The sequence below is a fragment of the Cibotium barometz genome, chromosome 17, assembly GCF_041138505.1.
Source record: "Cibotium barometz isolate CiBa-2024 chromosome 17, ASM4113850v1, whole genome shotgun sequence".
NCBI lineage: Eukaryota > Viridiplantae > Streptophyta > Polypodiopsida > Cyatheales > Cibotiaceae > Cibotium > Cibotium barometz.
The window spans coordinates 44,446,859-44,471,420 of record NC_141062.1 but is presented as its reverse complement, the minus strand read 5'-3'; the positions used below and the strand labels follow the sequence as shown (position 1 = coordinate 44,471,420).

Genomic DNA, 24,562 nt, shown 5'->3' with positions numbered 1-24,562 from the left:
TCACCTATCCTCAGTGGGGGCACCAGAAGGATGTGAGGTGAAAAAAATAAAGAAAACCTTGTCTCTATAGCTCTTCACCTCCCAAACTTGGAAACACACACACGAACGGGGGCACCACCAGGCCCACCACCGGGACTGGAACACTTCTTACAATCTTCACCACCCACCCATGCCAAAAGGAATAGCTCAAAACCCCAAAAAACAGATGATTATCCAGCAAAAAACATACAAAGCACCATACACCATGTACAACTCAGCAAATACACCAAAGACCAGGACTCTGGCCAGGATTTACTGCCAAGGGAATTCACCCTTGCGTCTGACAACCAAGCCTCTGTCTCCCGGTCTCTGCTCTCTTCACCAGAGGGTGCCCCACCAGCTAACCCTCCTTCTCTGCCTCTGTAGCCCGGCTACTCTCTGTCCAGCTGCTACTTGCCAAGTGTCGTAGGCGAGCCCCACTATCTCTAGCCCACACATCAGCACCTCTACTGTAGCCAACACACACAAAAAACCAAGGCTCTCTCTCTGGTCAGCATCCACTCTCTGCCTGCAATCCTCGCCCACACAAAACCAGCCACTCTTTCTCCAGAAGGTGCCCACACAAGCTAACCCTCCTCTCAGCAGCTCCCACTCTCTGTGTGTCGTGACCAGCAGCTTCGCCAACCACAGAGCCTTGCATAATCTCTTCAGCACCAACCCAACAGCTCAACACAGCAGCCTCCTCTTGCATCCAACCCAAGCCACATCTTCAGTCCTTGCTAACAGCCCGACTGTCTTTGCCTATCTCCACTTCCCTATACACTACTCCCCAATTGCCACCACGGCTCCCTTCTCACACGGCCCACACCAGCTCGTCAGTTCACTTGCAGAGCCCCCAATAAAACCACTAGGTGGCCATCATTCTACTCTCTTCGCACATCTGGCTGCGCTCCAGCCCTTCACACCAAGACTGTTCCACGCTGGTTACGCCAGCCCAACTGCTCTCCCTCAACAACTCAGTTCCTCTCTTGGCGCCTTCCCAGTCGCCTCCAGTAGATTGCTGCTCTGCACCAGCCTTTCTTCCCTGTATACAAGGTGGCCAACTCGACAAACGACGCCCACGACCTTTCCTAAACCAAAGCTATCCACAGCCTTCATCAGCATCATAATTACCAAACACAACATTTTCCCATTCTCCGCCAACCTCAGCACACGCTTGCTAAAAATGGAGCACCATCTCTGCATCCAGAATCATCACATCGGGGTCCCCATAACACCTTCACGTGCAGGCATCAGCATCAGCTTGTAAAAAAAAAACATAAAACCACCCACTCTGTACATTTGCCAAGGCCTTCAGGGCAAAGTTTATTCGTAAACCACGCACACCATATGTACACAGTCCCAAAACATCTTTCAGATTTTAGCCTGACAGTCGTCTCTAAGATAATTGTCACGTGTGGACAAGTCTTGATGTCGCTCCTACCATTAGGGGAAGGTTGAGGTCTATGGGGGCACTCTTTAACCTGCCATATTATGTTTTTAAGTACTTTTGCTTAAGGACTCTAATCAAACTTTGACTAGGCCTGACAAGGGGATCTTTATGCAATCATTATTTGAATTTCTATTTTTTCAAATATATATGTGCTTGAGCTAAATTGGGGGTAACTTTTTGGTTTCCCCAAATTCAAATTGGCTAAAAAGCCTTCCCTCCACTTTTAGGACCCCCCACTTTCTCTCTCTACATTCTCTCTCTAAGATGCCCTCGTCTCACTACCACTCTCTTTCTCTTTCCCTTTCTCACATTTGGATGTGCCATGGCTCTGCATCTCTGATTAGTAAGCTTCCATAACCTCTGCAATTCCAAATGCAGATATCTCACACTCTCTCATCCTCCATGCCTCATCTTTTTATCATTTTTTGCTCTCTCTCTCTCTCTCTCTCTCTCTCTCTCTCTCTCTCTCATGTCTTTCCCACATTGAAGTGCAGAAAATCCCTCTGTCAACCTCCATAGCTTCAGAGCTTACCACTTTCCATTCTTGCATTGTTTACCATACATATCCCCTACTTCCGTCTACAGTCTACATCTCTCTCTCTCTCTCTCTCTCTCTCTCTCTCTCTCTCTCTCTCTCTCTACTGTATTATGCTGCAAAACCTCAATCTACCATCTTCTATGCCTCTTGCCATCTTCCTTGTCCTTTCTCCTATTACCTAATCACTCCATCTATGATCTTCTAATATTTTTTACAGCAAAACTTCATTGCACTCTCCTCAGAATACCCTATCCTCACTCTTGCATTGTGTTCTACAAGAAGCTCTTTTCAGCATTGCCTAACCCTAAAGAAAATGCCACTTGAAGATATATCTAATAGAGCACCAAAGTTCAGGTTACATGTAGATTTGGCTGCTAAGTATGCTACCATCCGCAGCTCAAAAACAAGTGGTGTGACCAATGTGCTATTGGGTACTCTTCGATCATAAGGGTAAAAATGTATTGACCTCTGGACGAATGGATTCATATACCCTATTGACCTGCTCACCAATGCTCCACCTCATTTTGTTAATATCAGTACATTTCTTAGTTATGTAGGTGATGGAGCTAATGGTCTGTTTGGCTATTTGGCTATTGTAGGAGGCTTTCTTTTGTTGCAGCTCAGGAATCGCATTCAAGAGTGCATTTTTGAGGCTTATGGCATGAGTTGCAGCACAGTAACACAAGAAGGACATTGATAGGCTTGAAGAAGTGGTGAACAACTTGAAAACTCAGAATCAGGAGCTCCAGAAGAATAACTTGTTGCTTAAGTAGGCCTTTGATATTGAACGGGACAAGATGAATGCAGCCAAATAGGATGCAGCCAAATAGGATGCACGAAACAAGCAACGACACCTTGCAAGCCTGAAGAAGCTTCCAGTAGGCTTTCGACAACGACACCTTGCAAGCCTGAAGAAGCTTCCAGTAGGCTTTCGACAACGGAAAAGAAAGCGTCAGTCCCTAGAAACCTTGGCAATCCTAAGTGGAGCAAGAAAACGACGTGTACGAGTAACAAGGTAACTACTATTCTTGCCATTGTTTTGCAAGCCATTCTGTTTTGTGAAACATATTGATGTTATTTTGTATTTATGTTCCATGTAGAGATATTGCTGGGGATATGTAGGTGGTGCTGAGGAATGTAGAGCAGGCATATTGAAACATGTTGTTAAGTTATCAGACATATCAAAGCTGCTAGAAAATCCCACATGCAAAATATCTAAGCAAATCTAAAACAAAATTCCTGGAGAGCTGCAAAATATGGTAAGCTCCATACAGATTATGGATGCATGTGATAGTGTTGGTGTCAGTAGGAAGGGATATAAAGCCATTTACAGGGTGTTTACACTAGGTCATCGTGCTAAAGGACTTCTTCGACCCATGCTACCAACTCCATATAGTGTAACCATGGCAGTGTAACCGTGGCAAGAAAAAGTGCAAACTCAGACATTGCGAACATGTTAGGTGGCTACCGTCATGTGGAGGAGGATGCTCTGCCTGTATGTACTACAAAGGTATTTGAATACAACAAGTACAACAATGTCTTTATTGATTTAAGGACCCTTCAAAGAGCTATGATTTCTTATTATGGTCTAGGCATTGAGGAGTGCCAAGGTCAGGCTGTGTTTGTGTTAAAGCTTGATGAGTGTCAAATTGTAAAAGGACGAAAATTAGAAAGAGTCAGCCTAACACTTATGAACAGGGTTATCAAAGGAAATCCGGAACAGGATGATAATCTTCTTGACTGTAGTGCACAAGCCTCAAATTCCAACATGGGAAGGCAATCTCAGGGAAAAGATTACTATGGAGTGCAATCAGAAAAGAATATATGGTGGTTGTCAGCATTTGAGCTTCCACAGGAAAACGAATGATACATTGCGGTGGTACCTTACCCGAACAGGCATCCAAAATGTCATATCATTGCAATCCAAAGGAGAGACTTTGCATGTGGAAGATGTAGGAACATTTACAGTTGAGTAGCACATGGCAGCTGATTTAAAGACATTGAAGTGTATGCTAGGATGCAAGCTAGGAGCAAATACTTTTTTTCCATGTATTTATTGCTGCCATTCAAAATTAGAGTATATTGAACACGGCAAAGCTTCAGGCAAGGTTGCGGCCACCAAGACGACCAAATCTCATGCAAAGGGTAAGAAAAATGTACAACCACCTTCAATGAGTACAACGCAAAATAAAGATCCAAAGAAACCTATGCAGTGGGTTAATGGCATTATGAATTGTAATACCAATTGTCCGCCTAATCGTGATCAAGAAGATATCTCATGGAGCCCTATATTAGAGATTCCACTTTCTCGTGTTCATATTTGCACGCTTCATGCTAGGTTACACATAATGGACAAATTACTGAAGTTACATATCAATTATGCATGGAATATGGAGCCTGAACATCTTCACAAAATGAATGCATCAGTAAGCTGGAAGATGTCCTTTCAAGCGTGGGGCTTCATGGTGGTGCTGTAAAGTTAACTAAGGATACTAAGTCAGGACCGGGTCAGGATAATCCAAACAAAATATGCATGGGTGGGTCCAAAGCAAGACACCTTCTCTCAAATTACGAGGGGTACAATAGTCACACAAAATATGAGATATGGAAGGCCATTTGTGAATGCACCACTTATCGTGGGAATAATGCAGAGCTTGGTCTCAAGCGGGCAAGGCTATGGGAGTCACTTGATAAAATGATTCAATTGCTAGAAAAGGCTCCACTTGTTGCTGAGGAGATTACAAACTTAAAGATTGCAATACATACATTTACTTAGCAAATGGTTGATGCATGGGGAGAAACACATATCACCCACTATATGGTATTTACCTTGCTATCTATTTACTGATATTAATCGCCAAATAGTAAAATTCTGATATGATCTTTGTTGCAGCACATTATATTTGCCCACGCATAGTTTTTTCTCAACCAATATGGTCCAATGGAAATTTGGAGCACCCTCATTATCAAGCTAAGGCAGCATACTTTAAGAACACGCGACATGGTGGAGGTGGTAAGGAAAAAGTAATGCCTTGCATGAGATGTTTAATTGGTTTTATCGCAGTTTGGGAGGTCGACGCCGACAAAAACCAAAAGGGTAGGTGTCATTACTACGAAGGGTTGTAAAAAATGTCAATCTGCAACGAGCAATTGCATGGCGAGCATCAAGTGTCATGCATGGGATGCGTGAGTGGTTCGGTGCGCATAGGCGTATGGGTCGAAAATGGGTTCCATATTCAAAAATGGGTTCCATATTAAAAAATTGTAGCCTTTTTTAAGTTAAAGCTTTTTTTAAAAAATTTCTAGAAAATTTTTTATTAATAAGTTTTTTCAAAAACTATATAAACATGTAAAAGTGAGTTTTAAAAGTACATTTTCACGTTCATTCACTCGTGTAAGTCAATGGATGGCTAGAACTAAGCACACTGCACGCAAAACTGAGAACCCAAACGTACCATTTGGTGCACACAATTTGATACAGGCAGTCGCCGCGGCACAGGCATTTCAACAAGTGCAAAAACGCATCAAAAAGAAGCATACAAGCATGGACAGAGAGGTAGAGACTCGACAGGAAGATGTACAGCCGGACGTGTTTTCAAGAGTGGCCTTCACACTAATCATCTCCTTAATCTCATGAGCTTAAAGGACCCCCATAGACCTCAACCTTCCCCTAATGCTTACTTGATTTGTTACCTTGAAGTGGTACATGATTCTCTCTCTCACACCTATGGTAGCTACATAAGCATAAGGATGGAGTATAGAAGTAAGATCAAGACTCAATTACACAATGGGAGACTATGTTTGCATTAACAAAAGAATTGGCTTATATTCAAGGCCTTATGTGTTTACACACATTTAAAGTGAGGTAAAATAATCACGATTAAGTCCTCCAATGGTGTTTTTATTTGGGAAGAGATCTAGGGGGGGAATTGGTCTTTCCTTTATCAAGAGTGTAGATCAACTTCCACAATCTCATCTCGTGATGAATAGGTATTTGATTTTCTTTCAACACGAGTCAACATAACTTTAAAATCGTTTTTGGTTCTTGAACTATTAAAGGATTTTATATATTATAGCGTAGACATCATATTTGGATACTTAATAAAATCACATTACATAAGGAGGTTGTGGAGCTACAGCTATGTTAATACAATATTCTACTTTCTAATATTTTACTAAGACAAAATGCATAATTTATCGATATTCAAATGTGACATAAAATTTCGACTTGAGACAACCTTGCAAATACACCATTTGAATGTAACTAATTAAACCAATTTTTTTGAAAGACATCCATGTTCACTAATGATCATATGAAAAAGGTGTTGAAACAACATCATCAACTGTTTTCAAACTCTAGGTTTTGGCATCCGTTCTCTAATTTTCAAGGAGTCTTTGCATGAGAAGAAAAGATTCCATATCATTAGGAAGCTAGCTCTAATTATGGTATGGAAGCTTTTCGCATGCAAAAATATATTGAAGGTGAAAGGTTCATGAGAATGAGAGAGACAGGGTGACAAATTTGATTTTTGATTTTTTTTTGAAGGTATAGGCATTACCTCCTTATGAGAGAGAGAATGAGAGAGAGGGGGAGAGAACGGTGATGCCGTCTAATCACTCAGCTGGCGGGTTGGCGGTGGCCGGCGATGAGGTGGGTCGAACGCCGCCCGCATTGGAGCCCATTAGCCACTTCAGCGTCCTGCGGGCAGTGGCAAACCAGCGCCTGGCCGTCTCATCTTCCACCTCCGCCACTGCTTCCGACCCCGCCAACAGCTGCTTCCCGGCCGCCACCTGCTGTACCCTCTGCAGCCCGGACATCTCGGACATGCTCCTCTGCTGTCCCGCCACCCACCTCCTCTCCCCTCTACTGTAATTGTTCGCTTTGATCTGCCTCTCCTGGCGTTCCATGGACCCTTGCTTTGTCGCCGCCCTTGAAATCTCAGCCGAAGCCGCATTTTGCAGCTGCGCTAGTGCAGCCGCCTCTATATCCGCCACCTTGCCATTAGACATCCTCGCACTGCTCCCCGTTACAGTTCTTTTTTCATGCAGGATATTTTCTCCACCACCTCTTAGACCCATCTCCACGTCGTCCTCTTTTGCAGAAAAGCTATCACCCCCTGCACTGTGCGCTTTGGCCAGCTCTGAGCTTACCGGCAAAGAGGACATACTTTGCTGCCTCAATTGCACCATATTTGCATTGAAGAACGGCACGTCGGACGGTAGAAAATCGCTCCACCTGTGCTGAAACACCACATCCGATACTATAATCCGGTGGCCGAGCCGCCTAGCAAGCTGCTCATCATAGTAATCTAAGTGTACATCACCTGCAAAATTTAGCGGCGGCGCTGCAGCGTCGTGAGCATCAGAAGCCTTTCTTTGGCTCACCTGGCTGCTTCTTACCACTCTTGCCGATCCCTCCTTCCTCTCGCTTGCTCCGATTTGGCCGCTGAAGTTTTCTCTCCGCCAACTTCCCAGCTTCCTCTCGCTGCCAATTAGCGCCGCTTCCTTCCTCCAGCTGTTAGCGCTGCTATGCGGCCAACAACCTGCTAAATCTGCACTATCAGCCTCTCTCTGCACGTAGAACTCAAAGGTTCTATCAAGGTTCTCACTAAGCTCTGATAAGGAGATTCTAGCTGAGTTGCGAAACGATCCGGGCTCGCTTGCAGGCTTCAGAGCTGATAAGAAATCCTCCACAACAAGGGTATCTTGTGCATCAACACGATGCCTGCAGAGGGGGCAGGTGGAGTGGTGGTTAAGCCACACATCAACGCAATCAAGGTGGAAGGCATGCTTGCAGGTGGGAAGCAAGCGGAGTATTTCAGGGTTCTCATATTTTGACAAGCAGACAGCACACTCGAGGCCCTCCTTCATGCCTTTAAGAGCAGAGAAGGAGAACATGGGGAGGGCCTCCACCACAGCTCTATCAAGGCCAGAGTCACGGTCTGTGAAAAGAGCACTTGCTAGAGCTGGGGTGGCAATTATATCATGATCTACTCCTCCATACATGCTCAAAGAAGCCCTCCTGCAATGCTTTGCATAGAGCAGTATAAGAAAGGTTAAGGAGAACATTGTGCTCAGCACCCCTATGATCACTGCTATGCTTGGATGGAATGAATCAGATAATGTTTCCACCACAGGTGCACTAGGCAAAGGCCCTAGCTTACCCCCATATATTGTGCTCCCAGGCAATGCATTATCTGGCACAATGGTTTGAACATCTGGACTTGAAACATTGTGTTGTAAAGAAGGCCCTGATATAGGACTTAGCACCTGCAGCAATACCAAGCCTACAATCAAAACCATTTTTCTTGTCTCTCCAACCTTATTAGACCTTGATAATCTGATTTTCTGATCAGCGTTTATAGAAGCCTTTGTTTTGATAATCAAGATTGCCCATATGTGTGAGGACTTTCTTTCATCTCACTTAATGCTAGTGTTAATAATACTGGCTAAGCTTATATGGCTGATCCAATATTATAATACTAGGTTTTTCCCTAGAATGCCCACAAGTAGACCTTGGTTTGCCTAGGCACACACGAGACCTGCTGATTAATGCCAAAACCTGCCTATGCAGTATGACGCTAAAAAGAAACTAAGACGAGAATGAAGGGTGAAAGCATTATAGAGGTGACCATCATAGCTGAAGCCTCAGACGGGTTTTTCTAGCTTGAAACTCTTGGAAGCATTATATAACGTGTAAAGAAAAGAAGATAATGGAGCTGGACCATGTGACACGGCCAGAGAGGGACTCAAAAAAGGCGTGTAAAGGCTGTGCTTTGAGTGGGCAACATATTGTGTTTTCCAAGCTTGTCTTGAAAGTGAGGCAGGATGACTACGTTTAATAGGGTTTAAGAGGGGGGATTATCTGAGCTTAGTGAGCACTTGAAGGTTAAACATTATGTAGTGCGGTTGGTGGTGGGCATCCCAATGTTTGAGAAACTCTGGAGTCAACTTGGGCCCTCCATTGAAGAGGCATGCATGGAGGGGAAAGTCAAAAGCATGCAGAGTTTTACTTGTGGGGATGATTAACGCATGACCCTGTTTTTTAATACTTAACCTGGTCAAGGTGAATGGATTTTACGTGGGAAACGATAGTCATTGTCACTTGTAAAGGCTGAGAGATTCCCAGAAGTACAAAATATGTGGAGAAACTAAAGAGAAATCCTACAGAAATGTGAAGGCAAAGAGCAGATAAAAATGTGCATGTGTGTGTGTGAGAGAGAGAGAGAGAGGGGGGGTGTGTGTGTGTGTGAGAGAGAGAGAGAGAGAGAGGGGGTGTGTGTGAGAGAGAGAGAGAGAGAGAGGGTGTGTGTGTGTGTGTTTTATTAGGCACATCAATTTGACTATTGCAACTCGTTTTAAGGATATGGTTGAGAGAGAGAGTGTCTTCAACAATTCTCAGACAACATCCACATAGGTGGTTGGTTTGTCTCTTTAGATCTTTAGATATTAGATATGTAATATAAATATTGATCAGATTATGGTAAAAAAAAGAAAAGGAAAGAAAGAAAGAGAGAGACATCTATTGGAACTCGTTTTAAGGATATGCTAGAGAGAGAGAGATTGAGATTGACTTATTAGGCACATGAATTGGATAGTGGGAAAGTCTAACTTTTAATTGTGTATGTGTGCAGAGAGTGTGTGTGTGAGAGAGAGAGAGAGAGAGGGGGGGAGAATCCTTTACTAGGAAACTAACTTAACTATATTTAACTACATGAGTTAACATGCGTATCCCAATTATAATCTGACACACGTATTGCACATTGGAAAGGAATCAGCAGCTGGTGGAAGGTGGTGATGGGAGCAGTAATGAGTCAGATATGGGTGGGCGCAAGATCTCGGAATCACCATGTAAAACAAACGCTGTCTACGTACCCAAAGCAGGTGATGGGAATTTCAACAAACCCAATTCACCCCAAGTACTGCTCATTTTTACCTAAAGTCAGTCGGGACTCATTTTCATCCATGATGCATTCACACATTATCAATCACCTTTCAAAATTCCAAACTAGACCCCCATACAATTACCTATACTTTTTTTTCTTTTTTGGGGAGGGTTGATTTGTGCGTGGCCGTCCGTCGTGTAGCCCCTCTGCATCAAACCCGGGTTCTCATCATGGAACATGACAGTTCTACCAACTGAGCTACATGCCCATCGGCATACCATTACCTATACTAACACACATCTCACAACTTCAAAACAAATCAGAGCTCAAGCAAGCCATCACAATATCATACAAGAAGAATTCCAAACTAGACCCCCATACCATTACCCATACTCACACACATTGACTTCTCTATCACAACTTAACAACAAATTAGAGCTCAAGCAAGCCATCATAATATCATACAAGAAGGATTTTGTAAAAAGTATTGAACCACATGAATAGATTGATGTTGAAGGGAATGAGCTGATGTGGTAGCTTTTTAGCCGTTGAATTTAGAGTCCGTACCACACTAAGTGATATGAAAAGTATGAAGCACCTTACTATAACATAGCCTCTCCTAGTACCAAGAATATAATTATATTGGAGCAATGAACGTTAAAGTGTACCTTATGTTTCTCCCTTCTAGGGAGACTCCTCTTTGTTTGTTGAGAGAATCTTGTTTCCCAACCCAACATGTGAAATCTACCTGTACCATATTGTAATTTAAACTTTACTTTAAGCCCTTAAAATAAAAAAAGTCAACCCAAGCTATTTGTCTTCCTCTTGTCTATACAAGTTAAGGAGAGTTTTGTTTGCTCCAAACTCATAAGCTTGGGCTTCACTAGCTCGCTGCCCCTCCTATGGACATGAGGTAAATAGGAGCACTATGGGTAAACATTGCTTGAATACATTTGTCTCAAACCACTTTAAGGGACTTTAGAAAGTAATACCCTATAATGGGAATGAGTGGCACAAATCACTTTTCTTTTTCTCCATGTTTCTCCTGTGTTGCATGGCACATCATTAGCATATAAACCCCACAAAATCACAAACACTATTCTCCTAAGGGATACATACCTATTTTTATAGCTTTTTACAACTTGTATTAAAATATAATTTCTTGTGTACTATAGATGGACATCCCCCCCATCAAGTGGGAAGGTCAATATGCCAAAACTACATATATACCTACTTTTGTAAAATTCTAATAAAAGCAATCTTTTCTTTAAAACAAACTTATGGATTTTTTCTTTCTTTAAAAAAAAAACCTTATGTATATGTGTAATTTCACTATGTCTCCATAAGAGAAGAAAAACCCCTTCTATCAATGTGTGCATGCTATCTTGCATAATTTTTTGTAAGATCACATAATGGTAGGACATCAGATTAGCAAGCATCCCTAGAAGCCAAGAGAAATTTTATTACATGATGTGTAGTATTTGTTAGTTTCTTGTGTGAAGCATTTTACTTTTGAACCACATTCAAGATTTTTAGTGGTTGGTCCCATATACATTAATAATCTCTTTCATAGATTCCCTTTGGTGTCATTTAGCATTAAATTCTCAAAGTAAAAAAAAACTTTTGAATGCCAGTAAATTAGCTATCGCAAAGCCAAGTTTGTTACAAAATGGAAAAGACACATTTATGGCTTATTTTGCATGCTCAATACAAGAGCTAAAAATCCTTAACAACTAAACTATCAAATGTTGTACCTAACATTTCTCCCTTCTAGGGAGACTCCTTGTGGTAGAATTTCTAATGCAGCATGCGAGCTCTAGGTGTACCATATGATTTTTTAAACTTTCCCATTGCACCCTTTTAAACTTTCCATTAAGCCCTTTTAATAAAAAAAAGTCAACCTAAGCTATTTGTCTTCCACTTGCCTATACAAGTTAAGGAGAATTTTGTCTGCTCCAAACTCACAAGATTGGGCTTGACTAGTTTGTTTCCCCTCCTATACAGATGAGGTTAATAGAAACACTATGGGCAAATGTTGCTTGACTCATGTTGAAGAAGAGACTTTACAAAGTTGGTGAATGGCAAAAATAATTTTTCTTTTTCTCCCTTTTCCTTCTTTGTTCCGTGTCGCATCATTAGCATATAAACCCCACAAAATCACAAACACTATTCTCATAAGGGATACGTACCTACTTTATAGCTTTTTACAACTTGTATAAAAATAGAGTTTCTCTTTTACTAGTCAAGTTGTCCTCCCATCAAGTGGGAAGGTCACTATCCAAAAGCTACATATATAGTGTCTACTTTTGTAAATTCTAATAAAAGAAACCTTTTATTTAACAAACTTATAGATTTTCTCTCTCTTTAAATCAAAATACCCCTTATTTATGTATAATTTCACTGTTTCCACAAGAGAAGAATAAAAACCTTTTATGAATGCTATCTTACATAATTTTTCAATGGATCATAGAATGGTAGGACATCATATTAGCAAACATTCCCAAAAGGCAAGGGAAAATTTATTACATGATGTGCCATATTTTATAGTTTCTTGTTTGAAGAGTTTTACTTTTGAATTCTACTACTTTTGGACCACACTCAAGATTTTTAATGGATGGTCCCATAGACATTGACAATTTCTTTCATAGATTCGTTTGGTGTAAAATAATTATCATTTAGCATTTTCTTAAGTGAAGTGATTGTCCATGGCAAAGCCAATTTTGCTACAAACACATTTTATGACTTATTTTGTGTTCTTAGTACAAGATCTTAAAAATCCTTAATAAACTATAATTAGTCATGGCATTGCCATAGAGCACCCCGGTGTTGTGATGGTGGTAATTGAGAATTAAAACTATCGAATGTTGTTGATTGATGGGAAGTAAGTGTGGGCATGCAAAATGAAGGTTAGTATTTATTTATATACAACAATCAAGGTCATTTTACATTTATGATTGATGGGAAGTAAGTAGGTTATGGTGATACAAAATCAAGGGTAGTATTTCTTTTTTATTTCTTGATGGGAATTAGTAAGGTGCACATGAAAAATCAAGGGTAGAATTTCTTTAAATATACAATAATCAAGGTCATTTTACATGATACTATGACTATCTTTAACTTCAATGAACTCCATGTAATCGATTAGGATACACACAAAGTTAAAGTTGTGCTATCAAATGTAGTCTTCAACTCAATTCATATATAAAATTGTGAAAGTTTACCAAAATTGTTAAATTAATCCCTTTTCTAATTTCTCATAATGATCTCCTTCCTACCTCTATTACAACCTTGCTTGCATAAGAGTGCATCACTACAATAGTATGCGACATAGTGAGGGTAGCCCCAACGAGGATAAGTCATGCAATTGAAGAAATTTTTCTTGAAAAACCTCAAGTCTCATAATGACCCTATCTTTTTCTCAGACCTCACTACCCTAGGCTTTAAATTCCTTGTAATAAAGCTTACAATAGCGGGGCTTATTGCGGGGGGTCTTGTGCTTCCTTGAAAACCCTCATAATAAGCATTGCATTACTTAGAACTCTGTGAGACTTATTATGGGGCTATTTTTTTGAAGTACTTTTTTTTGGGCAAAAGATAAATAACGTGTTGAATGCCCCCATGTTTTCAAACTATCCCTCATATATTAAGGTTGGAGGATATGCATGCAACTCTATCTCCTCAACTGCTTTTCTACTTTTTTAGTGGAGAACATGCATGCAGCCTATTGATGGAAGCGAACACTCAGGCAGACGTAAACCTACCAGCAACAAGGTGGAAGGCCCTCCCACACCTCCATCCTCGTATCCACTTACCCATAAAGAGTGTTGGAGGGATAAGGGAGGCCTTTAGGATGAAGTACTCTTTATAGTCCAAGGGACACTAGCCTGTATGTGGGATAATTCCCATGAGCCGGCATTCCAACACCCTCCCTGATGGCGAACTTGGGTCACTCCATGGTTAGACAACATTATGATGCCAACTTAGGGGTTTAGGAAGCCGGTTATGTGATGACCACCTTTTTTGGTTTACGATGTTGTTTATGATGACCTCCATGGCTAGCTACAATGCACATGCCAAACTTACTTGTTTCGGCCATAACGCAAGAATAAGGGCTTGTGGAGGCTCATTTACACACATGCTAGAACCCCAAGGTCAACCTACTGGGGAAGGGGATGAAGCAACCAATGCGATGAGGAGACGATAGCACTGAGCACAGACAACCAACAACCATAATAGGCTCTGATACCATGATGGAAGCGAAAGCTTAGGCAGATGCAGACTCGCTAACCAGCAACAACGCAGAAGCCCCCCCACACCTCCATCCCCATATCCACTCACCCGTAAAGGTTGTTGGAGGGATAAGGGAGGCATTTAGGATGAAGTACTCTTTATAGTGAGGTCCACGGCACACTAGCTTATATGTGGGATAATTCCCATGTGCCGACTTTCTAACACCTATCGTGGGAGTACACTCCCATATTGCTTAATCTTAATGATTTTTTGTGAAATAAATTAGCATTTTTTTGATCTCTTAGGTTTATTTAATTTAACTTATCTTTTGTGCTTTTTTGGGTGAACCCCATCTACTTTGATGATGACCTCACATGGATGCAGCTCATGCACAGAAGATTATGCATGCCGAAGATCAAGGCAACACGCAAAGAAGGGAAGAAGGCACATTATAGGGATGGTCACATCTACATTGATGGGAAGAGGGTCGAATAGCGCCATCTGGCCTATGAGACACGGAGGAAACAACATGAAGACAAAGAGATACACATAGCAGTCTGGAACTGTAATGGAGCCCTATGGACACATCCAGGGAGACTTGAGGAGGTGATGGAGAGCCGGGATATCATCTTGATGATAGAGACAGATGAGAGCCCAGAGAGGGGATTACCACGGGTGGAGGGTTATCAGTGGGAGAGTCAGCTCACAGACAAGGGATGAGACAGGCCACCTCCCGAGGTTCAGGAGGTATTGCAGTGCTTTTCAGACATGGGTTACATGAGCATGTTCGAGTCATAGCACGAGACTCGGAGGTGAGATACATGTGGATTAGCTTACGCGTCTCGGAGACCAGATGGATTTATATCGCCCTTTGCTACTTTCCTCCGAAGGGGTCGTGGTTTGCCACCACCGAGGAGCCGGGTGGAGGAGAGGCTAGTGAGTCTCCATACTATATCTTATCTGAGGAGATCTTACACTATTCAACACTGGGAGAAGTCTTCTTGATGGGGGACTTCAATGCACAGACTCAGAGCAGACAGTGCGAGATCTATGATTTTGAGGATCCCTTGAGACTAGAGCCGCTAGAGCTACAGAGGATACAGGGACCACTAGGATCTCCGCTGAGACGGAGAAGCTAACAGCATTGGATATGGGAAAAATTTGCTGGAGCTTGGGGCCCGACACCATCTTGTTATTTATAACGGGATGACTCAGTGGCTAGATTCAGGTGGGTTGACTTACTTTCCAGTGGGGGGTGGCAGCAGTACAGTGGACTATGTGATGGGATCCCGGGAGGCAGCAGATATGGTGTCTCACTTTACCGTACCACCATGCCCCATTGGGGCAGATCATACATATCTATCCCTCACTTTTAGAAGCTTACTGGAGACCAACCCACCCATCATACAGCCACCACGCACTATTTTCCACTTCACTCAGGACCTAGCCGATGTGTATGACTATCATATTCATGATCAGCTATTTGCCTTAGACCTATCGGCACCCATGGCTATGCTCACCTCCCAGCTCTCACATGTACTGTACTCTGCAGCCGTGCGAGGAGTTTCCCATACCACATACAGACAGGACAACCACCTACATCTGGGAGCATGCCCCAGAACCGATGGTATGATGATGAGTGTAGAAACCTTTACTGCAGTCTCCGAGTGCAAAGGGCTCATAGGGAGATCACCCAGAGATAGGCAGACAGGCTGATGCATACTCTCACCCGCCACCGTAAGCGGTGAGCTTATGAGGAGGCTCAGTACTAGGACACATATCACATGCTCATGAGCAGAGATGATGCTGCTGCTTGGAGGAGACTCAGAGAGCCCCGTCCTCCCACACCTATTACCGATCCTCAGACCTGGCAGACATATGCAGAGAGACTCTATGATGTGCCTGCACAGCCTCCTATACCACAGCCTACAGAGCCATGCCCCACAGTCTCCACCTTCTTCACCCCACCTATGGTTAGGAGGGCCACATGCCGACTCCAACATGGACGGGCGACAGATCATACAGGATTACAGGGAGAGCATCTCATCTATGCTATTGATACATTGGCACCATTTCTTGCTTATCTCTTCAACAGAGCTCTGTCAGAGTGGTTTCCAGCTAAGTGGACGATGCACACTATTGTGCCGATCCGTAAAGCGGGAGATGTACTAGACCTCGGGAACTACAGGACCATCATGATTGGCCATATATTGGCCAAACTATACGGGGCAGTTTTGGAAGCAGAGCTGAGCACTCATGTAGAGGATGGGGGATTGAGAGCAGCAGGCCAGCAGGCAGGCTTCCGACGAGCCTTCTTGACCATGAGGTGCCTGATTGATCAGACCAAGGCACGGAGGCAACGGCTCTATTGTTGCTTTGTGGATTTCCGCAAGGCATTTGATACTATGCCCAGAGAGCTCCTCTTTCGGCGACTACAGACACTAGGCATACCCTCAGACATGATGTGGGGCATATACAGGCTATATGAGCAGGTCTTTGGGAGAGTCCGATGCCCAGGAGGCTTGTCCAACACAGTTGCTAGCACCATTGGTGTGAAGCAGGGGTGCCCGCTCTCCCCCACGCTCTTTGGGCTCTATATTGATGAGGTGGTCGACTACATCACACAGGGAGGAGGCTCTGGGGTTGAGCTATCAGGTATTACTGTCCATGTTATGCTTTATGCTGATGACATCGTCTTGGTATCCGACACGCAGGTTGGGCTTCAAAGACACCTTGTGGCTCTTGATGACTTCTACGCACAGCAAGGTCTCACAGTGAACCTTGGAAAAACCAAGGTTATGATCTTCCACACCTCACCCGCCGCCGCAGTCAGGAGCCACACTACTCTCACATTAGCAGGAGGGCGGGTCGAGGTGGTGAGCTCTTATGTTTAACTTGGCATCACATTTACTAGCTCAACTGGACGCTTCTCCATGGCTTAGGAAGTCCGAGACAGAGTGACCCGGGGGTATGCAGCTCTTGCTGGCCTTGAGCGTCAGTGTCATGAGGCACACTTTCAGGAACCCCACACAAAGGGGTGGCTCTTGATACATTAGTGACACCAGCCTTGATGTATGCAGCAGCGGTTTGGGCACCAGGGCTTACAGCCTCCACATGGGTACAGCTGGAGAGACCACAGATCTTGATGCTCTCGAGGATGATACGCAGCAAACCATCCGTCCCGCACGACATTGTTCGAGCTGAGTTTGCTGCACCACCTATGGCAATGGAGGCATTGTTCCAGACAATCTCCTTTATATACAGGATGAGGGAGATGCCCATCCACGGAGAGATTATCCCGCCGAGCTTTTGAGGCATCCAGACAGCTGGCCGAGGCTGGACACACTGAATCTTGGTATGCACAGATGTTACAGTGGTTCTCACATCTTGGTATGCACAGATGCTACAGTGGTTCTCACATCATGGGATAGACATTGAGCGGTTGCCACCTTTTCAGTATGATCAGTCTGCTCCACAGGGTTACCTCTCTCTCAATGAGAGGAACAGAGTGATGAGGCAAGACATATGGCAACGCTACATATAGGAGACATGGACAGCACCAGAGAGCCCACTACCACCGAAGATGCTGTATTACAGAGACCACTTTATGAGCATCGCAGGGGATGGGTTTATACAGCGACCGCGGTATATGGATGTATACATGCCACACAGCTCTCGCGTTGCTATATTGGATAGCTACGAGTCTCATCACATTAGCTAGAGATAGAGGCTGGGAGAGCAGCACGGGTTCCCAAAGCCGAGCGGATATGCAGATTGTGCCACGAGGAGGTGGAGACTGAGGATCACTTTGTATGTAGATGTAGAGCCCACCAAGGGGTGAGAGATAGATATGCAAGATTGTTTGAGGAGCACTCTTCACTACATCAGTTGATGGAGGCCTCGGACCAGCGATATCTTGGTAGACTACTACTACTAGAGCTTCATAGTTCTCGAGAGAGACTCCTCCTCTAGACACCCGCTCCCACTAGGGGTGGGAGACAGTCCCAACTCAGAGATTTCTTCCAGAGAGCTATGCCAGTGCTGCCAGCTGATGTACCACGTGGGGTGACCGCACAAAGAGTAGAGGAATTGAGAGCCAGGAGGAGACCTAGACAGACTGGACACACAGAGCACCCCGACTCCATCACCAAGAGATAGTAGCTATCTGGATGAGACACCAGATGGAGACATAGGAGAGGCTAGCTCGCTTTCATTCAAACTCAGGGTACATGTTCACACCACTCACAGCCTCAGCATTCGGCGTTGTATGATATCTTATATCCCTCTTATGGCACTGGATGGAGTTAGACATAGATCTGCATAGCATGCTTGTACTACCCCTTCAGCATATAGAGATGCATCTTGCCTTAGCACTCCATCCACATCCCCACCCCCCCCTTTATATTGTTTGTATATGGGCTCCAATGATCCATGATGATTCACAGTTGTATCCAGACACATGCACACTTTTTCTTTTCTTTCTTTTCCTTTTCTTCCGATGACCAGAAGAACACAGTTGTATTTTTTTTTGTCTCATAGGCCAACTTTGGCCTCTCGTAGATGTTAATATATCTTTATTTCTTTCTTTCTTTCTCTCTCTCCCTCCCTTTTGCACACATGAAGGCATTGAGATAGGAGTTGAGGTTTCCATAGTTCCTTATCTCATTGCTCCCCACCTAGCTCAAGGAGAGCTCCACTTGAGTGAAACAAGTGGTGGTGGAGTGATCCCCTAGAGGCTTCACATCGAGGAGTTAACCTTCTTAGGGTTGGCTAAGTGCATGTTCACGAACCGACCCTTGCGTCTTCTATTTTCTCTTTTCTTCCTCTCTCATGCAAGGAAAATGCTCATCTAGGTGAAAATCTTTGGCGTTGCTGCTAGGGATAGCACTTAGTTGAGGGTCCTTCACAATCTCTTCTTGAGCTAGAGACTTATCATCCAGATGCAATGCAAATCCACCAGTTGTAGGAGTTTGGTATAAGTTGCTTGTTTGATTTGTGTTCTTTTTGTTTTTCTTGGAACAATGGAGTTGCAATGGAGCATTATGAGTAATAGGAGCTTTGGAGGCTACATTAAAGGTGGAAGCTACAAGTAAGTGCCCTAATTTTACCCTTGATTCCATTATTTTTTGGTTTTTTCTTCAAGTAGATAGAAAAAATGCATGTTAGCTTAATCACACCATTAATATTAGGTTATTAGGTTAAACTAGGCATTCTTTACATCATTAGGTAGCTTGGGACTAGCCTAAAATATACATAAAAAGAAAACCCTTAAAAAAATCACCACTAAGGGAGAGAAATCAAGAAAAAACCAAAAGAAAACTGGGTGCAACTCATTCTTGGGTTACATTTCTGAGAAGTGAACGCCCGTTCACTGCACAGAAGTACGACCGTACCTTCTTTAGCCACACCCTTTCACTTCCAGTTGGAGAATCTCTCCAAATATATTTCATAAATGAGATTAATGGGCATTAAAAGAGCATAAATTATGTGTAGCTGACTTTGTCAAGAGAATATTTAGAGGCATCTATCAGAGATACGCCGTTTCGGCACAGTTAAGACACCTACCTTTTAGTCTGTGAGTGAAGAAGAAGAAGAAGAAGAAGAGGTACTTCCTTTTCTTTTTCTTTTTCTTATTTTTCTTTTCATATAACTTAGATAGAGAAGAAGAAGAAGTTCGTCCACTTTTTTATATCTTCTTCTTAGGTATAAGAAGAAAAAGAAAAATACTTTCCTCTTCTTCTTCTTCTTCTTCTTCTTCTTGTGTATAAGAAGAAGAAGAGGAAGAGAAAGAAGAAGAAGTTCATCTTCTTCTTATTCTTGTTGGAGTGGAGACAAAAGGTAGCAACACACACATAAATGTAGTAAGCAAGTAGAGATAGTTGAGAGAAGCACAACACTCAAAGTAGATTGATGAGAATGAGTGAAGTAAAAGTGAAGTGACATGATAAGGTCACTTACACACACTCATAAGAGTATGTACACTTGGGGAAAGAAAACTCCTATACGAAGGAAAAAAGTGTTCGAGCCCATTATTAGCCTACATCCACACATCACTACCATATAAATGGCTATAATTCCCCCCTGTAGTGATGATGTGAATATGTAAATAGATCATATGGCTAATCAATCCCCAAATGGCAAATAAGCCTAAATCTTTGTAAAAATTTTCAAACTTCTTTTGTGAGGGAGCCTTTGTGAATATATCTACCACATTGTCATGTGTAGAGACATAAGTCATGCTAATCTCTCCTACAATGAGCCTCTCCCTCACATAATGTAATGTACTTTAGTGTACTTTTGTGTGAGCATGAAACATTGGGTTCCTGACAACAATGGCGGATAATGCATTCTGGCTACTGCTGCTGTGCCAGTGAAGATGGAGATAGGGGAGTACATCCACCACCAAGATCTACCCAAAGCCGCTTGATGAGCCATAGTCACTATAAAAGCCAACGTGTACTCAGTCAGCTTCACAGCTCAAAGTAGCCACCCTTCTTGCTAAGCCATGATATACATGAATCACCAAGATGAAATCAAAAGCCACCACTCATGTATCAAAAGAGCTATTCAAGAAAGGCCTCTACTGTAGGCCTTGCTGCCTAACCCAAAGCAACCGCTAGCTTTGCCAACACCAACATAGCATAATGCGCCTCAACCTGGCCATGAAGTGGCCTAGAGGAATCCTCAAGGTACTCGAAGTACCCTTGCCACCTCCGGTTCTTCCACCACAACCACCCTTACCTCGAGTGACCCTCATCCACCCACCAGTTGATATTGACCTAAATTTTTGAAGAAGGCAAGGAGGGAGAAGCTTCCAAAAACACCATCTTCAAAACCCCTGAGCCAAGCAGCCCACCCCTACAAATCCTGAGTCATTACGTGATGGAGGGTGAGAAAATGTACCCTGTATACCTAAACACCATGGGGATCAGAATTCAACAGTATGTATAAATGACTGCCTATACAATGCTATCACTGAGTTATACCTCATGGAATAGCAGAATGTCTGGTTAAGAAAGGGATGACAAGTGCTCTTATGGGTACTCCCACCTTAACTCCCTTATGCACAGGTTGTGAGATATACCATATGTACAAGGATTGCCCATTAAGAACCTCTTAAGAACGGGTGTAATGGGGAAAGGAAATGAAGCTAGACCAAGTACCAACATTAATTTACTAAGCATATGGGAAGGCTTCATCCACACACGGTACCTTTGAATGCAGTTACACGAATGCAAAGCGCGAGGAGATCCATAACCCATGCTGTTGATATGTTGATGCGTCTACTTCCCAGAAGTAGGAAGCCTCAGGACATCAGGCAAGGATCTTGTCTTCTAAGAAGGTTCCTGAACAAGCACAAACGAGTAGGCTCTCTCAAAAGAAAAAGGCCACAAAGATTGTCATACATGGGATATAGCCATGTTATTATAGAAAGTAGATCCGACGAGGGGACAACTACAAATGTGTCAGCTTTCTCATGTTGATGAAGAAAAGATACTACCACCTGCCCCTAGAACAAGAGAGTGAAGAGACCCCCATTGTCTGCCCAAGAAGTTAGCCGAATATCCAAACCTAATTAAGGAGAAAGGTACTAGGATGAAGGCCGCTTAGGAGCTAGTCAAGGAATGTCAAGCTCGATTGGAGGAGAAACCTCAAGTAGTTCAAACTGCGAGAAGCTACTCTATGCCTAATATAAAACCAACAGAGGAAACCCAGGAGCCTAATAGAGGCCTCAATTGCCAGCACTCCTTGAGAATCTTCCCAAATAAGTTGAACCAGAAGCCACAATAGTCCCTCACCAAGTGGACCCTGTTGTTGATGCATATCTTAAGAATTTGAGGGATGACCACCCAAGAAGATTAGAGACCGACGTTCATATCACTATACATAGTACACTTTAAAAAGTCAAATCATGAATAGGGATAATTAGATTCACAACCTACACCCATTCCCGAGAGATATTGCAAGTCTCTCTTCCTTTCTATCTTCGTAAGTGTCCAGATTCCCATTAGCACCTTACTTCAAGGTAGCCCGAGTCTATGGAAGGATTGGATGGAAGGAGGGCTTGGAGCAATGAAGGAGCAAGTGGAACCGAAAAGTTCTAACGAGACCAATGATGAAGGATCCATAGAACTAGATGGAAACACCGACATTCCTATGGTCCATGTGAACAAGTTAGGGTAGTATTTTGAAAGAGAAAAACTCAATGCAGCACTGTCCCTAGCTTTTGATGAACTTCAAGTCACCACCATCTTAGATGGTGGGGCAAGAGTGAGCATTGTTACCAAGCAATGCTGGAAAAAATGACATTGCATTGATTATAAAACTAGCTGATGGAGCCACCGCAAAGCCCATGGGATTTGAAGATTAAAATTCTCAGAATTAATTTTTGACACACCTTTGTGGTGATACACTTTGGCCAACAACTTGTCTCCTACACAAAGGACTACATCCTAGGATGGCCCTTCATGAGAGAAACCAAGATGATCCATGACTAGGACATGGATCACATCTATATTTGTAAAAAAGACCAAATGCTAAAGGTGAGCTTATGCACTTGGAAGATCCATCCAATGAGAGGGGGAACCTTGGTGGAAGATTCAGTGACTACTACTACTAGGTCCACAACAGTACACGTGTGCCAAATATACCATAAAACATTGGACAATGAATGGGATAGCATGTAATTCGCACCTGTCCTAGAGCCGAAAGACTCTGAGAACTAGATGCACATCCTTGCTTTCATGGATATACTTCAAAAATGCACGCGTACAAGATTTGCCCCATGATAGTTGGGCAAGAAATCACATCCCTCTTCATGCTAAGCGCTGTGTGTATGCCCGATACTATGAAATAGGAACCTATAAGAATCAAAGAAGTAAGGACATTATGAGAAAAATCCACAAGACCCTTATAACAAATGGCTTCATAGGAAAAGAAGCTTACGTCTTCCCAAATAAAATGAGAAGAAAATTGGTTGAGGTATGTGGAGGCTGTTGATACACATTCCGACTTCTGCTAGGTCTAGCATGCTAGGTCTAGCAAAAGGAGCTCACAACTTCTTCATTCTAGTTAACACTATGATCATAAAAAAAGAAGAGTCAGTCAAATCCTAGTTTGAACCCCAAAATCTCTATCTCTTTGTGCGTAGAACACAAAAAAAAGCCGACGTAAGCTAAGTGGGAGGCTAAAAAAGAATGGATGAGGAAAGTGCTAAAGCTGAAGAGACCAAACGGTTCCCTAAACACTTCCAAGCCTACAAGGTAGAAGACCGGTTTGTACAATACAAAAAGGCCCAAAGAATCCATAATGGGAGCCATGAATGTCTTATGATGGTCTAAACAAAGTTAGGGAGATCAACCTGGCAGGTCGGTTCCCTAAACACTTCCAAGCCTACAAGGTAGAAGACCGCTTTTTGTACAATACAAAAAGGCCCAAAGAATCCATAATGGGAAGCCATGAATGTCTTATGATGGTCCAACCAAAGTTAGGGAGATCAACCTGGCAGGTCCATGGGAAGATCCACAGTCCATCTACATTGGGGAAGACCTCTCCGTAGAAGAAGAGAGGGACCTTACTAACCTCCTCACCAAGTTGCAAGGTTGCTTCTCTTGGAAATACACGGATATGAAAGGTGTACCTCCTGAAGTGGTTAAACACACCATCCCTATGATGGAAGGAGAAAGGCTAGTAAAGCAAAGAGCATATCTTCTGAGCCCAAGTACTCCAAGATGGTCTATGAAGAGATCGATTGACTCATAGATGCCGAATTCATCTACAAAATAGAGCACAGACTGGTCTCACCCATTGTGATAGTACCCAAGAAGAACAATAAAGTGAGTGTGTGTAGACCTCAAAAAGGTCAATGCCACCATGATATGAGATCACTATCTGTTTCCCTTCATAGAATATGTACTGGAATGGGTCACTCAGGGGAAGGAGGCCTACAGCTTTCTTGACGGGTTTTTAGGCTACAACCAAGTGCTGATAGACCCAAAAGACCAACATAAAATGGCTTTTCCCCCATTGAATGGGACACATATGCATATCGTGTCATGCCATTTGGTTTGACCAATGCCCCTGACACCTTCCAATTCTTGATGTGTGCACAACCTATAAGGAGTATCTATGGAAATTTCTTGAAGTCTTTATGGATGACCTTTGTGTCAAATCTACATGGAAAGCATATCTTTGGTGTTTGAGAAAAGTGCTAGAGAGATGCGAACTCTACAGAATCTCTCTTAACCCTCTGAAATGCCAATTTTGGGTCCTGTATGGAGTGATCTTGGGGCACATTATCTCAGAACATGGTATCTCCACAGACGACCAGCAAGGTTCTACCCATTCTCAAGCTACCACCCCCTACCAACTTTAAGGGATCAAGCGATTCATGGGGCATGTTGGTTATTACCGGCATGGGGCATGTTGGTTATTACC

The 24,562-nt window shown here is 43.0% G+C and overlaps 1 protein-coding gene across 1 annotated transcript; it reads right to left on the bottom strand.

Moving 5' to 3' along the window:
* Nucleotides 1-6,265: 6,265 nt before the first annotated feature.
* On the bottom strand, nucleotides 6,266-8,790 carry LOC147630049 (uncharacterized). Its single transcript, XM_086811661.1, has one exon. The coding sequence runs from the start codon at nucleotides 8,310-8,312 to the stop codon at nucleotides 6,624-6,626; it is 1,689 nt and encodes a 562-aa protein (XP_086667787.1). The 5' UTR covers nucleotides 8,313-8,790; the 3' UTR covers nucleotides 6,266-6,623.
* Nucleotides 8,791-24,562: the final 15,772 nt, after the last annotated feature.

Bases quoted from the DNA above. Each gene is read 5' to 3' on its own strand.
- LOC147630049 (XM_086811661.1), bottom strand. From the start codon at position 8,312: ATGGTTTTGATTGTAGGCTTGGTATTGCTGCAGGTGCTAAGTCCTATA.